The 16645-nt window shown below is 36.4% G+C and overlaps 2 protein-coding genes across 4 annotated transcripts in view; both read left to right on the top strand.

Moving 5' to 3' along the window:
- Positions 1-16645, top strand: part of LOC100155519 (olfactory receptor 4F6-like) — a 157516-nt gene that overhangs the window by 37963 nt on the left and 102908 nt on the right. The window contains exon 4 of one of the 3 annotated variants that reach the window (XR_014809260.1): positions 296-388. The exons of 1 other annotated variant lie outside the window; for it this stretch is intronic. Coding sequence is in view for 1 of the 2 variants with exons in the window: in XM_084967001.1 (XP_084823127.1) it covers positions 2405-3343 (939 nt within the window). In the remaining variant the exon portion in view is untranslated. Of the gene's footprint in view, positions 1-295; positions 389-2371; positions 4560-16645 lie in introns of those variants that run through there. One more of the 3 variants, XM_084967001.1, reaches the window with a different exon arrangement.
- On the top strand, positions 14196-15134 carry LOC100514909 (olfactory receptor 4F15-like). Its single transcript, XM_003128601.1, has one exon. It carries the CDS (start codon positions 14196-14198, stop codon positions 15132-15134), a length of 939 nt encoding a protein of 312 aa, XP_003128649.1.

The raw sequence follows: 16645 nt of genomic DNA, 5'->3' as shown, positions 1-16645 counted from the left end.
GTAATTTGGAATTCAATTATCTGCATGATAAATTGCATCATTGAGGAGGTTGCTGATGATAAGTCCCATGAAAAGAACCAAACTAATTGAAGCTGACTTAATTTTTGGGCATGTGAATATCATTAATACCATTATCAAGAAAACATCTAAATAAGACATTTTAATGAGATATTTAAGAGACTTTATAGCAATAGAGATTTAAACAGTGGTTTTTGTTAGAACACTGATAGAAAACTATTATCATTAATGTTTTTGGTTTGGTTACCACAATGTAAGAAAAATTTATCTTCACTAGTGTATTTAAGAGTATTAAAGATGACATCATGGAGGAAGGAGTTTTGCAGAATAGGTTGTTGAAGAAAGAGAAGAATTACAGGACATAGTGCAGGTAAGGGCATTGCAAGCCAAGTAAAGAATGTGGAAGGAAGCCATGAGACAAAATATTTGAGTGTATGTACGAGAGAAGGTTAAGTAAGTACCATCTGAGTGCATGTCCAGGGAGGAGGAAGTAGTTGAGCTTAGAGTGCAAGAAATAGGGAGGAGTGGGGTAACAAAGTTAGTGACTGTCTTAGGGGTGGGTTTGGTCTTTGTTTTAATTTTAGAGATACATCATGGTTATATCTTTGCAAGTTTTGAATCTCTAAAGATAAAAATTGTGTAATTTTTCAGAGCCACATATAATGACCTTCTTGTAAAAGTGAAATTGATATATGGCCACTGTAAATATTTAAGAGAGCCACTAAGAGCATCAAGTGAAAAGTGAAAGATCCCTTTTCCTGCATAATTTTCTCAACCCAACTCCTTAGAAATAATTATAGTTAATAGGTTTTTAGGGTGTGTGTGTGTACACCTAAGCAATTTCAATGCATTTGTTGTTTTATTTATGTAATTTTGCACATTTAATTTATTTATATAATTTTTAAAAGCCACATGGAATGAGTGCAAGATACTCCTCTTCCTCCCATCTAGCCTGACTATATACTTTTTGTTCTACTTTAGCATTGTAAATGGATGCATAGTAGTCTATGGAATGGATCTAATAGAGATTATTTAACTAGTGCCCTATTTCTACACATTTAATTTATTTTCAGCTTTTGTCTTATAAACAATGCCTTAATAAACATCTCTGAATCTTTTCTCTGTCCACTTTGTTCACATGCATGCATAAATTTAGCCAGAGATTTTTTTCCAGTAATAGAATAGCTGAGTCAAAGTATACAAGCATATGAAATTTTGGAAGGTATTGCCAAATTGGTACATATTTTATCCATTTACTTTCCTGCCACCAGTTATGAGACTACCTTTTCCTCCATTTCCTCTGAATTTTGTCACATGTTTAAATGTCTGTCAGTCTGATAAGAAAAAAAAAAACTAGTGTCTTGTTATTTTAGTATGCATTTATTTAATTCAGAATGAGATTCAGTATACTGAATAAATAACAAATAAATAAAATGCATACTAAACATACACATATACTATTATATAAGTAGATACACATTTAAGTATGTAAGTACACACATATACTATTAACAGCCATATGTAAAATGTCTAATATTTTCACTCTTCCTCTTCTACTTGGGATTTATGACTCATCATTGTCGTTCTGGTCCCACATTCTTTCCTCTTCCCACTCTAGTGAGAATCTCCTCTGCAGAGCCCATAATTGTGTCACTTTCTCTGGCACTCATCTGCCCTCTGTGGGATGATAACAGCCATGTTCTGGCATCCTCTACTCCCATCTTTTCTTCATTCATTTAAGTAACTATTTTGTCATCCTAATTTACAAATATGAGAAATTTCTCAGGTCTTAAAAAAAACACTGGAGTTCCCATTGTGGTTCAACAGGTTAAGGATCCCATATAGTGTCTATGAGGATGCAGGTTCCCTCCCTGGAACTCACTCAGTGGGTGAAGGGTCTGGCATTGCTACAAGCTGTAGGATAGGTCACAGATGATCTGGTGTTGCTATGGCTGTGGCATAGGCCTGGAGCTGAACTTGCCAAGGTGATCACAGTTATGGTATCAATATACTGAGAAATGCCCAGAGTATAAAACCCAGGCACTTAATAATTTCGTATAGTTGAGCAAAAAAGCCTTTTAACTTGTAGTAATTTATGAGATATGACTGTAAAATAACGATACAAAAATACAAAAGAACTTTCCATCCAAACGAGTAAAAGGATCCTTATTTTGTGCAATATATATTTGGCAATAAAATATACAACAGAGAATTATGAATTGCTTCCTGACTGAGATGGTCTCCAGAGGCACACATCAGCCTTTGTCTAGTTTTCTGACAAGTACTGAACTACTCAAGATTGAGATTGATGCCATTTCTCCTGAACCTCTTTCTCTTCACTCTCCTCTTTCAGGTGACATGAGAGTTGTCGCTGCAAACAGAGGCAATGGATGAAGCCAATCACTCTGTGGTGTCTGAGTTTGTGTTCCTGGGGCTCTCTGATTCCTGGGAGATACAACTCCTTCTCTTCCTCTTTTCTTCTGTCTTCTATGTGGCAAGTCTGATGGGAAACCTCCTCATTGTGTTTAGTGTGACCTCTGACCCTCGTTTACATTCTCCCATGTACTTCCTGTTGGCCAATCTTTCCATCATAGACTTAATATTTTGCTCATCCACAGTTCCCAAGATGATTTATGATCTTTTAAGGAAAGATAAAACCATCTCTTTTGGGGGCTGTGTAGTTCAGATCTTCTTTATCCACGCAGTTGGGGGCACCAAGATGGTGCTGCTCATCTCCATGGCCTATGACAGATATGTGGCCATATGTAAGCCTCTCCACTACCTGAGCATCATGAACCCACGAAGGTGCATTTTATTTCTAGTCACTTCTTGGATTATTGGCCTCATTCATTCAGTGACTCAATTGGCTTTTGTTGTAGACTTGCCTTTTTGTGGCCCTAATGAATTAGACAGCTTTTTTTGTGATCTTCCTCGATTTACCAAACTTGCTTGCATAGAGACTTACACATTGGGATTCATGGTTACTGCCAATAGTGGCTTTATTTCTGTGGCATCCTTTTTAATTCTGATCATCTCTTACATCTTTATTTTTGTGACTGTTTGGAAAAGATCTTCAGGTGGTGTATCCAAGGCCTTCTCCACTCTGTCAGCTCATGTCACTGTGGTTGTTTTGTTCTTTGGGCCATTAATTTTTTTCTATATGTGGCCATTTCCCATATCACATGTGGATAAGTTTCTTGCCATCTTTGATGCAGTTATCACTCCTTTTCTAAATCCAATTATTTATACTCTTAGAAATAAAGAGATGAAGGTGGCAATGAGGAGATTATGCACTCAGTTTGTGAATGACAGTAAAATCTCTTAAATAGACTAAGCATGTATAAAAAAGCAAAATATTCTAGAATTTCAGAGGGATATGAACTAAATAGAGTATGTTAAATTTAACCGGAATGTCACCACCTACTAGTATGAGTTCTTTCTGTCCTTTTTCTTCCTACCCAGATTGAATTGTGATGTGAATCTCTGAGCGCTGCTTCTCTAGGATATTTAAGACTAGAGGTCTGGCTTTCTTAGCTTGCCAGTAAGCTTATTTTTTATATATATAGTGCCAAATAGAATTAATATGAACAATCTCTTTTGAAAGTCAGTATTGGCTTATTATCCACTTTCTATTTTTCCCATGTTTAAGTAGACTGTCTTATTAATTCTTACTTAACCTTTTTTGTCATATACTATAGAGTTGATTTGTTTTCTTTTTCTTTCTTTCTTTTTTTTTTTTTTTTTTTTTTGACTTTTTAGTGTTGAACCCACAGCCTGTGGAAGTTCCCAGGCTAGGGGTCAAATCTGAGCTATAGCTGCCAGCCTACTCCACAGCTAAGGCAATGCAGGATCCAAGCCACATCTGTGACCTATACCATGGCTTATGGCAACACTGGATCCTTAACCCACTGAGTGGAGCCAGGGATTGAACCCAAGTCCTCATGGATACTAGTTGGGTTTGTTACCACTGAGCCACAACTGGAACTCCCTGATTTGTTATCTAGCTTTTCAACTTATCATCAGTTAGCTTCCTTCATTATTCTGTTGCTAATCTGACTTTTTCAGGGTCCAGTAAGAGGCCAGAAACTATATAATTTTTTTTTAACAGAGAAAGTTTGATGTAAGGAATTGTTAACTAAGCATAAAATTGTTAACAAGTTTTTTGAAAAAGAATGAGATCTAAGACATCACAACATTTGTAAGAAGCAGCTTTCACCCTCTTAGACGGTGAAAAATGGGAAATAAAGGGAAGAAATTATAATTATTTAAACAGAAAAACAGAGTTCCCATTGTGGCTCAGTTGGTTAAGATCCAGACATAGTGTCCATGAGGATACAGGTTCCATTCCTGGCCTCACTCTGTGGGTTAATATCCATCATTGCCACAAACTGGAGCATAGGTCCCAGATGCAGCTTGAATCTGGTATTGGCATCCCTGTGATCTAGGCCTGCTGCAGCTCCTATTCTGCCCCTAGCCCAGGAATGTCTATATGCCACAGGTGCATCCATAAAAAGAAAAAAAATAAAAATTGAAAAACAAAACTTAAAAACTATTAAAAGCTTGGCATAAGGACCTGTGTAGCTGAAACCCAAATATGAGGAAGGTAATGTGGCTTGAAGCATCTTTGAGCTCAGAGGAGGTCCCATAGGCAGGGACATAACCAATGAGAAGGGATTCTGCTGGTTAACACAGGTATTCTCAAGGAAGGAATGATGAGATGAGTTCCTCTAATGTTGGAAAACAGCAGCTATCTTGGAAAGTAACCACGATTGCTAAAGTGAAGGGTGTGGTTGGGTGATGCTCACAGACACAGTGAGCAGAGAGGAAGCCCACAGGCAGCAAATAGGAAGGAGTGCTTTTTCTTCCTCCTCTAATCTTGCAATCACCTTCTAGGGTCCTCTAATGGCAGATCTGGCACCAAAAAAAAAAAAAAAAGAAATTAATTTGCAGAGCTCTACCTTCTGCATCATACAATGTAGAGAGCTATCTTAGAGCTGAAAGATAATAGCTTATTTAGCACATGCACTTACTTAGAAAATTATTAAAATTCAGTTAGGATGATATAAGTTTTGAATTTTAAACAAAACTATAAATCATCTCACAAAGTTTATTTTAGAAAGTCTCAGGTAATGGAAAATTAACTAATTAGGTCAAAATCATAAAAGTTATATGGAAGATCCAAATCTAGAATCTAGGTTGATAAACTCCTGATCGTTTCAGTCTTCTGTCATTTTAGATCATGTCTCCTCAATGGCTAAGTCTCATGTCTCTACTGGACAATTCATTCTTCACTTTCCTGCACCATTATATTATTCAACATTTGCCCTAAATGGGCATTTGACAAATAGCAGAATTTCAACAAATTATTGTGAATGATTTCCATTTAGTAAGTCTATTCAGCCCATTTTACATTTCTTCTTCTGATCATATTTTTTTAATAAAGGTTTTATTTTGGTATAAGTTTAGATTTATAGAGAAGTTGCAGAGAAGATGCAGAAGGTTCTTAGTTTCCTCTAATGTTAATATCCTAAATTTTCATGGTACGTTTGTCAAAACTAAGAAATTGACACTGATGCATTACTATTGGCTAAACACTAATTGTATTCAGATTTCACCAGATTTGCTATTAACATTCTTTTCCTATTCCAGAGTACAATCTAGGACACCGTGTTATGTTTAGTTATGTCTCCTCTGGTTTTTGAATTTCTCAGTTTTACCTTTTTTATCATGGCTGTATATAGGTCAGGTATTTTGTAGAAGGTTGATTAATGTGGGTTTGTCTGAAGCTTTTCCTCATAATTAGCCTGGTGCCTGGGGTTTTTGTAAAGATAAGAAATAGGTGAATCAGGCTTCCTATTACGTCATATCGGGGATTGCATAACATTTATATGTCATCATAAGTAATGTTAGACATGCTCAGTTGGTTTATTATCTGGTCCCAATAAACTAGAACTGACTTAATAAATGTTTGCATTCTTTCTCCCTTCTTGAGTAGTCATTTCATTCTCCAATGGACTTGACGATAGTTTATTATGATTTTTTTGTGCATGTAACATATATTTATTGTAAGCAATGCTTTATTTTGACCCATTCCACGTTGATTGGACTATAAAGACAAGCTGTATAAGTGATTGTCCTCTTCTCTTTGTCCTTCTTTGATTCATTTACTCTTTTGATTCCATATGGTATGCTTCACCATTCTCTTTTTGAGTTTCCTGGTCTTATGCCTTTAGAATTGATGTCTTTATCTTCAGACCATTAACTTAGTTTTCCTATGAAGGAAAGGATTAAAAATATGAAATAACTTCATGGTATAGGCACTGACTCATCACAACATATACTTGCCACAGAGTTGGAACAGGTTCCTAGAGACTCCTGCTTTTCCAGACATTAACTTTTAGTAGCTGACACATAAGGAATTCAGAGAAGGATCTTAGGTGGCAGGTGAAACCTCAAAGGACTTGTGACAGTGGTTGTGTTCTAATCACTGGGCACATTTTGAGGGTTTTAAGAATCAGTTTTATCAAACAACTTTGTTCCAACTGAATGTTAACATAACTGAGATGTGGAAGTTGAAGAAGTTGGAGCAGGGCATCCGATGCTTGGGCAGTCATATGCAGCAGCCCTGAAAACTGGGTGTCTGTCACTAGGTGATCAGATAGGCAAAAGGTAGTACATACCCACTGGATTAGTATCCAGGATTTGGAAATAATAGACTAGATATACACATGGCAACATGGTCTAAGTGAAAAAAGAATTCAAATAATATGTATAAAAATGTTTTATATGATAAGCATACAAAACAATATACATGTTTTAGAATAACACATTCAATACTGGGACACGTTTTTTAAAAACTAGAATCATTTCTTCTGAGAGAAAGAGATTGGAAGTGGAGTTTAAAGTGAACAAACAAGTAAAACAAGAGTAGGGCCCTTTGTAAACCAATGCTGGTAATTTAGTATGGACTGAGGAATATGATTACTTCAATGTTCTGTACCTGAGGCTGAAGACAGAGAAACAAGTCCTGTTACTTCTTCTTGATATTTTGACATTAACTTCCTTATACATATTATTCCTACCTCCAAATGACAGGCACAGTAAAGGACAATGGAGTAATTTTAATGGCTGGATTTTTTTCTTTAAGTTCAACACATAGATATTAGGCCCACTTGAATGTGGGAAACTGTACAAGTAGCTTTGGAAGAAACAAATATGAGTTAGACAAAGCTCATATCTTCAAAGTGCTTATTGAAATGTGGTAAAGTTATTATCTATAAAAGTCACATTAAAAACCATTTTTAGGAGTTCCCGTCATGGCTCAGTGGTTAATGAATCCAACTAGGAACCATGAGGTTACAGGTTCAATCCCTGACCTTGTTCAGTGGGTTAAGGATCTGCCGTTCCCATGAGCCGTGGTGTAGGTCACAGACATAGCTTGGATCCTGTGTTGCTGTGGCTCTGGCATAGGCCAGTGGTTTCAGCTCCGATTTGACCCCTAGTCTGGGAACCTCCATATGCCACAGGAGCAGCCCAAGAAAATGGCAAAAATACAAAAAAAAATTAATTTCTTGTTTATTTTTTTCACTTGTCTAGTTTTTTGATGTATAGAGAAATTTTATGTTTTATAAGATTATTCCATTATTATTTCTATGAAGCTTTTGAAAAGTGAATACTATGAAATTATCCAAGGAGTCTTTCATTCATCATAATAGGATTTAAACTGGCAAATAAAATGACAGATATTGAATTTTGTAGAAATTCTGGTGTTATTCCTCCCTCTTGTTACTCACTTTCAACATTTCCCCCTTTGTTGCTTTGATCACAATGAATATATTTTTAGAAGACCATTTCCTTGACTAATTGACTTTACTTTTACAATCCAGGTCACTATAGCATTATTTGATCTCTATCCTCTAGTGAAGTTAATTAGCTATTTTGTTTTCCATTTTTAGAAACATTCTATATACCTCTGTGTGCTTGAGAAAATAATCTGTAAATAGCTGCAGGGAATGAATGGGGTAAGGTCGACAATAGGAGAAAGGTGTTAAACTAGATAAACTTCAGTGACAAGGAAAACTCAGGTAACAGTTTGCTTTTTGTTATATCATTTAAGATTTGGCTTGGAAGCAGGAAGACAGGTGGGAGTAGTGAGATGATGAACACAACAGGAGAATCAATATGAATGGTTGTGAACATGGAGAAGAATTAACCTCAATATTTAACTAGGACTTGAAAGTGACTTGGAGAGCCCAAGGTGCAACTGAAGATACATTGCAGAGTCTGGAGTCCACAATTTAGTCAGAACCAGGATATAGGTTATGTTCTTAAGTGTACTAAAGAATGTTTAGGGAAATATATTAGCACTGAAAGTAAAGACAAGTGTGGTTCTTGTAGTCACAACAAGCTTGTTATCTGTTTTACTTCAATCTTTAAAGAACTAAGGTAAAAAGAGGAGAAATTCCACTGGATACTAATGATAAGTGAAATTTTAAAAAATAAAACCCTGATTTCATAGAATCAAGGTGAAGAATGGAAGACTGAAAACTTGCTTAGAAGAAAAATATCTATTAGTATAACTCATCATGCTAAAATAATGTAGTTTCAGTGAAAATTAGGTGATGAACATAGAGGGGGGAAAAAAGTAGGAAGCTAAATGTATAATGTTTAATAGTCAGCGAGCAAACATCCTGATTTTGTTTATATTTTTAAATATTTATTAGAATTTTTTCCCTAGGTCACTACAGTAAGATGTAGTGAAATGGGGGCAGTTAGAGCTACAAAGTTAAAGGGATAGAAATGGCCTCTATGAGGAAGAGCCAAAGGAATTAGGGTTATTAAATCTAGAAGGTACAGATGAGTGATTTTTATTTGCTTTGACCAAATTCAAGGACTTTAAACATTTATCTGAAAGAGTTTCTGACTTCTTTACATCCACAGAGAAAGAACCAAGGGCTTAATTGAAAGAATGAGAGATTCTCTTTTTGTAAAGAAGAATCTTTGGATGATTATGTTAATAAAAATGTCAGAAAACCAAAGAAGAAAATGAGCTTTCAAATTTTGTAAACTGGGGAAGAACTGACATGTCCTGAATGGAGAAACAAAGGAAAGGAACTGAGTCAGAACATACTTCTAGATCTCTTCCAGCTGACTGAATTTATTCATTGAGAATAATGAGCATTTCTCTGTTGTTTTTTTTTTCCAAAAGTTTAAGCATAATTCTATTCTAAGGATTGCCCAATTCTAATTCCAGAGAGATCAAGACATTTAAATGACAGTTCCATCAAATGCTGCAGAATCTGGATTTGCCACATATTGTAATCATTTTAAAAGTCTAAATAAATGATGGCTATAAATCTTATCATAATTCTTGAGAGTAATAGCTACACTAAAATTAGAGAATTCAAGGTGATATCTCATCTAATGGCAATGATCTTGGGAGAGTACATATTTTTTGCATGGAAAGTCCAGGATGCCCCAAAATGATCATAAACACCCATATTCTAGCTTCTCCCACTAGAAGCTATTCAGAGACTGAACTATAACTCGGAGACAATAGATGGATACTCAAGATTCTTAAAGCTTGAAGACAAGAGCTGGATAAATTTCCAGATATGCTGATATTTTCTATTTCCATTATTTTGTCTTCTTTGCTATTGAAGGGATTTTAAAGTAGGTACATTTTTGTCTTTGACTTTATTTCTTTTTTTCTCAGCTTTAACTCTCATTCTTAGAGTCTCTCTGTCTCGAGCTGAGCTCATCTTCTCTTTACCTATCTTCTGCAGCAACCTATTCAAACTAAGCCTTCTTGGGTAATGAATCAGTGTTAAAATGGATCACTTCATTGTCATCAAAATCTCATTACCTGCATGCACAAGATCTCAGCAAAGGAAAGTCACCTGGTAACATATTTGTCTGTAATAGCTTAGTGAAGCACCTTTTCGCTTAGTAATGAAAGTAAAACTAGGGGATCTAATATGTTAGCTTAAAGGAAAGCAATTCTAATGCTAAGTGCTAGTAGAAAATAATTTGGAGCACTGAGGCTCTTAAGACTGCATGTCTAAACAAGCTCCCACTCTACTATCTCTTCCTCTATCATAATTTGCCATCTATCTGACTCTCTTCATCTCCTCCTACATTCAATGATTCAATTTTGTTTTGCATTTCTTTCTATCAATTTTATTTCTTTCTTTTTTTTTTTTTTTTTTTTTTGTCTTTTTTGCTATTTCTTGTGCCGCTCCCACGGCATATGGAGGTTCCCAGGCTAGGGGTCGAACCGGAGCTGTAGCCACCGGCCTACGCCAGAGCCACAGCAACGAGGGATCCGAGCCCTGTCTGCAACCTACACCACAGCTCACGGCAATGCCAGATCGTTAACCCACTGAGCAAGGGCAGGGATCGAACCCTCAACCTCATGGTTCCTAGTCAGATTCGTTAACCACTGCGCCACGACGGGAACTCCTCAATTTTATTTCTGATTTTTAAAATGTATTTAAACTACTTTTTAAAAAATGTCCTTCTTGCCCTCTGGCTAGACTCTGTAAATTAGTATAAGCTTCACAAGGAATCTCATTTTTTTTTTTTTCTGAATAACCCAATAAACCCTCTTCTAGTTTTGCTAACTCTATTCCTTATATGTTCATTAATAGTCAAATTTACCACCGTTTCTTTTGCTATTCTCATTTGTAATTTTTTGCTATTCAAATTTCAATCTGGAGGAAGCACCACTTATATTTTCCCTTCTAAGTATTTTATTATTGTTATTGCTACTTCATGAAAGCCTTAAAATACTGTTGATGAGAAGTATTTTTCCTTTAGTGATCAGAAGGAATTCTTTTTTATTATTTTTCTGCCTATTCCTAGCGAAATTTTGATTAGTTTGTTCATAGTTCATGACATGGAGGTTTGGTCTTAAGTCATAAAATTGTTTATACAACTCTTACTTAAAGCTGTTCTGATAACCTATGGTCCCATTCTGTATACGTTCAATTTCTTACTTCATTACTTTATTCCACATGATTGATCTCTGCCCTTTTTTTATCTCTATATGATCACTAATTAGGAGAGTAGTGGGCACTTTAGACATGCTGCATAAATATTTGTTGAGTGAATAAGTGAATAAGCCAAGAAATCTTCCAGCATCATTTTTGAATTGCTTTTCAGTTAGTCCAAAGGATTATGATATATGGAAGCTGCCCAAAGTTTTTTTATAATATATTTGGGGAGGTAGAACTCATGAGTATTTATTAGAAAGCCACTAAAAATTAGTGTGATAGAAATTATTGGTGAAGATTCAGGTAAAGGAAGCAGTCTAAATCCTGAGAAGAGAATTTCTAAAGGTAGAAACTGAACTAAGAGCAAGCAGAATGTTTGAGAATCCCCAGATATGTGATGACTTAACAACATTTATTCTAGTGTTTTTATCCTTTCTAGAGAAGGAAGTACTGTATGTAACACACCAAAATTGCTTTTTCTGTCATGAATAAGGACCCCTCAGTGATGGAATACTTGCCATGCTATATCCCCAATGCCCACAATGGTGCCTGGCATTTTGAGCACTCAAAAATACTTATTGAATTAAGAATCAGAAGACATCCAGAGAACAACTCTGGAGTCAATTATATATCTAATTGCCAAAGAACATAAAGGTTGGCTGACTATCATAGGCTCCCTGTCCTTGCTGGACATTAGTTGTTCAAACTCAGTCCTAGATGTAATTGCAATCAGAAGGCACTCGTGTAGTTTCTGGGACAAGTCAGGATGCACCATTTGTCCTCCCTCCTTCACTAGCTCTTCTACCTTTATGACAGGCTGTCTGAAATTTCTTTTGTCAAATTTATTGGTTAGTTTTAAGATTTTTCTTTTTTCCCTAAATTATTTGCTTACATGTAAGAAAGTTGTGGTATACAGAAAAATGGCCCCCAGAGATGTCCTTGTTTTAATCCCTGGACCTGTGAATATGTTACTTTCTGTGGCAAAAGAAACTTTGCAGAAGTGATTAAGAATTTTGAGATGGGAGTTCCCATGGGGGTGAATCTCAGTAGCATCCATTGGAACACAGGTTTGATCCCTGGTCTCACTCAGTGGGTTAAGGATCCAGCATTGACATGAGCTGTGGTGTAGGTCACAGTCACGACTCAGATCTGACATTGGCTGTGCTTGTGTAGGCCAGCGGCTATAGCTCTGATTCAACCCCTAGCCTGGGAACCTCTAAATCCTTGGGTATGGCCCTAAAAAGACAAAAAAAGAAAAAAAAAATTCTAAGGTGAGAAGTTTGTGTCATCCCAAAGTAATCACAAAGGTCTTAATACGAGGAAGGCAGGAGGGTCAGAGAGGAGATGTGATGACAGGCAGAGTTTGTAGTGATGTACTTTGGAGAGGAAGGAAGGGGTCTAAAACCAAAGAATGCAGGTGATCTAGGAAAAGGCAATGAAATGGATTCTCTCCTGGATCCTCCAGAAAAGATGCAGCTCTGTCAACACTTTGATTTTAGCACAGAAAACCCATTTTGACTCACTCCTCTCCAGAACTTAGAGAAAATATATTTGTGTTTTCTTCAGCCACTAAGTTCTCATAATTTGTTACTGGAGAAATAGGAAGCTAGTACAAAGGCTATTAAAATGCAAAGCATTTTCAGCAAGAGTCAGGGGTTCTTGATCCTAGTATCAACTCTCTCACTGGTTACCTTTGTGATAATAAGCAAATAACTGCCTATATTTTATCTTATGTAAGTCATCTTACTGGTAAAATGTAGATACTGTACCAAATCATGAACACACCATTAAATAGTGGAACTCTGATGGTTTATCTCTCCCAGTTCTTTACTTCCGAAGGATTGTATTTTTGTCTTTATCTTCCCATGCTGGCATCTGGCTTATATTCTTTTCTTCTCTTTCTGGACTTTATAATTCAGTCATCCTCCTCTCTCAATTACAGACACAGACATTATCTAACTCTTTTCACCCAATATTTTATTTTATATATTCTTTTCTTCTCTTTCTGGACTTTATAATTCAGTCATCCTCCTCTCTCAATTACAGACACAGACATTATCTAACTCTTTTCACCCAATATTTTATTTCTGTCACACTGTAACCATTCCAAATGTATTTGGGATTCTTGGGGGTGGTTGTTTGTTTTAACTTTATTGGAGTATAGTTGACTTAAAATGTTATATTAGCTTCAGGTGTATAGCAAAGTAACCAGTTATACATAAACATATATCCATATATCCATAAACATATATAAACATAAACATATATAAACATAAACATATATAAATATATACTTGGTTGTGTTAATCACTACTGGTGATCGTAATGGAGGTTGGGGGCTACTCAGATGAACCAGACATGATTCCTGTAGCCAAGAGCTATGTTTTAGTTTATGAGATGGAAATATGTATAATTATGAGAGGCAGAGTAAAATAAATGTTAATAGTGCAAAGGGAGCACTGACACTTGGGCAAATTTGGAAGATTTCACAGGGAGCATCAAACCTGGGATGTTGACAGTTGGATTTTGTGACTTAAGTATAGAATGAGAGAAATTGGAAGGAAGAAAGGAAGGAAAAGAAAGGAAGGAAGGAAGGAAGGAAAGAAAGAAAGAAAGAAAGAAAGAAAGAAAGAAAGAAAGAAAGAAAGAAAGAAAGAAGGAAAGAAAAAGGAAGATAGATATAGGAAGGAAAAAAAGAAAGAAAGTTTTGAAGATTTATATTGATAAGTGATAGAAGAGACTTAGATAGCTGTATGCTGTGCATGAGGAACTTAGGTGGCTCACCGAAAAGCTGAAATCATACCCATTCATAAGAATTCATAGTCAAAAGTGTTTGAAGATAACCTCATATGTTATTAACATAGAACACACTGGGCAGGAGTAAGGAAATATCCATGTAATCCTAGAGGAAAGCAAAGGGGAAAGAGGCCCAGAAGAAGAAGAATTTAGTACTAGTAGTTTGGAAAATCATAGTGCCTTATGGGATCCAGCTGACCTCTCTAAGTAGAAATCAGGTATGCATGTTGTGAAGATTACTTGCTTGTGTGAGATGCTAATATGATAGTTGATGTTTTCATGGACTGAAGGTGTTCTTTCTTGAATACTAATACTTGCCTAGGCAATGTTTGTTCATTTTCCTTCTTCCTTTAGGTTGCATGGAAACTGGTCCTGGTGTGTGAGGCAATGGATGTAAGGAATCACTCCATAGTATCAGAGTTTGTATTCCTGAGGTTCACCAATTCATGGGAGATCCAGCTTCTCCTTTTTGTCTTCTCCTTTTTGTTCTACTCTTCAAGCATGATGGGGAACCTTGTCATTGTGTTCACTGTAACCTTGGATTCTCATCTGCACTCCCCCATGTATTTCCTCCTGGCTAACCTTCCAGCCATTGATATGGTATTTTGCTCAATCACAGCCCCCAAAATGATTGGCAATATTTTCAAGAAGCACAAAGCCATCTCCTTTTGTGGATGTATTACCCAGATCTTCTTTACCCATGCTGCTGGGGGCACAGAGATGGTGCTGCTCATTGCCATGGCCTTTGACAGATACGTGGCCAAATGTAGGCCTCACCATTACCTGACCATCATAAATCCAAGAATATGTCTATGCTTTTTAGTGACTTCCTGGATCATTGGCCTTATCCATTCAATGGCTCAATTATTTTTTGTGGTGGATTTACCTTTTCGTGATCTGAATGTATTAGACAGTTTTTACTGTGACCTTTCACGGCTCCTCAAACTTGCCTGCACAGACACCCAGGAGTTGCAGTTCATGGTAACTGTCAACAGTGGGCTCCTTTCTATGGGCTCCTTTGTCTTGCTCATCATTTCCTATATCTTTATTCTGTTCACCATTTGGAAACATGCTTCTGGTGGTTCATCTAAGGCCCTTTCCACTTTGTCAGCTCACATCACTATGGTGGTTTTGTACTTTGGGCCACTGATATTTTTCTACACATGGCCTTCTCCCACATCACACCTGGATAAATATCTTGCTATTTTTGATGCATTTATCACTCCATTTCTGAATCCAGTCATCTACACACTCAGGAACAAAGAGATGAAAGTAGCAATGAGGAGGCTATTCAGTCATCTTGTGCATTACAGGAATATTTCCTGAGTGGATGGCTATGAAGATTCGGACCTATAAATTCTCACTCATGCTGGTTGCAGAAATGACATTATGTAATTTCAGAGAAATATTCAAGACTTAGGTCATCTTATATGCCTAGAAATATACTGTTTCTTAAACTATGGTATCTATTAAAAATTGGTAAATTAAAAATGATGTCATTCTTTGACACTCTGTACATCAAAGTGTTAAAAAACAAATCATATGTCCTTTGTAACCTACATGGTCTAAGAGAGTGCCATGTAATTGAACAAATAATCAAATTTTATCCTTTTTCTTTTCTTGAATAAACTGTTGATAAACTAGACATTCTTATTATCTTTCATCTGTTTACTACCTATACTGATTTTAATTCTCTTTGTTCCTACTTTGCCTATTTCCTCAGTTTATACATATTTTGCCTCCTTATGAAGCTTCTCTATCTGGTAGTCTGGGAAGTTGTCAATCATATGTTGGAATATTATAATTTAAAGCTAGGGTAGATTATCAGCACCATTAGTTCCAACCCCCTCAATTGCTCATGAGGAATTGAGAGGTAACTGTAGTTTGCCAAAGGACACACAGCCAGAAATTACCAGAGAGAGCCAGGTACCAGAAGCCATACCTCTGGTTGCCAGGCCATTGCCCTTTCACTTTCTTTTTTATTTTTTATTTTAAATTTTTCATCATTTATTTATGTATATATATTTTTCCTACTGTACATCATGGTGATCCTGTTACACATAGGTGTATACACTCTTTTTTCTCACATTACATGTTCCATCATAAATGACTAAACAGAGTTCCCAGTGCCACACAGCAGGATCCCATGGCTAATTCATCCCGAAGGCAACCTTCTGCATCTTTTTACCCCAAGCTTCCATTCCCTCCTACTCCCTCCCCCTCCCCCTTCCCCTTGGCAACCACAAGTCTATTCTCCAAGTCCATGATTTTCTTTTCTGTGGAAAGATTCCTTTGTGCCATATATTAGATTCCGGATATAAGTGATATCATATGGTGTTTGTCTTTCTCTTTTTGACTTACTTCACTCAGGATGAGAGTCTCTGGTACCATCCATGTTGCTGCAAATGACATTATTTTGTTCTTTTCTATGGCTGAGTAGTATTCTGTTGTATATATAATCCACATCTTCCTAATCCAATTGTCTGTCAATGGACATTTGGTTGTTTCCAGCTCTTGGCTATTGTGAAAAATGATGAAATGAACATGTGAGTGCATGTGTCTTTTTTAAGGAGAGTTTTGTCTGGAGTGGGATTGCTGAGTCATATTGTAGTTCTATGTATAGTTTTCTAAGATACCTCTATACTGTTCTCTGTAGTGGTTGTACCAGCATACATTCCCATCAACAGTGCAGGAGGGTTCCCTTTTCTCCACACCCCCTCCAGCATTTATTATTTGTGGACTTATTAATGATGGCCATTCTGACTGGTGTGAGGTGGTATCTCATGGTAGTTTTGATTTGCATTTCTCTAATAATCAGCGATGTTGAGCATTGTTTC

This window comes from Sus scrofa, chromosome 7, assembly GCF_054392235.1.
Source record: "Sus scrofa isolate SSC_HxYL_T2T_F1_AM1 chromosome 7, Sscrofa_HxYL_maternal_Yorkshire_Landrace_v2.0, whole genome shotgun sequence".
NCBI classification, from domain to species: domain Eukaryota; kingdom Metazoa; phylum Chordata; class Mammalia; order Artiodactyla; family Suidae; genus Sus; species Sus scrofa.
Note: the sequence above shows the minus strand (reverse complement) of the source record. Positions and strands in the feature narration are given on the sequence as shown.

Bases quoted from the DNA above. Each gene is read 5' to 3' on its own strand.
- LOC100514909 (XM_003128601.1), top strand. From the start codon at position 14,196: ATGGATGTAAGGAATCACTCCATAGTATCAGAGTTTGTATTCCTGAGG.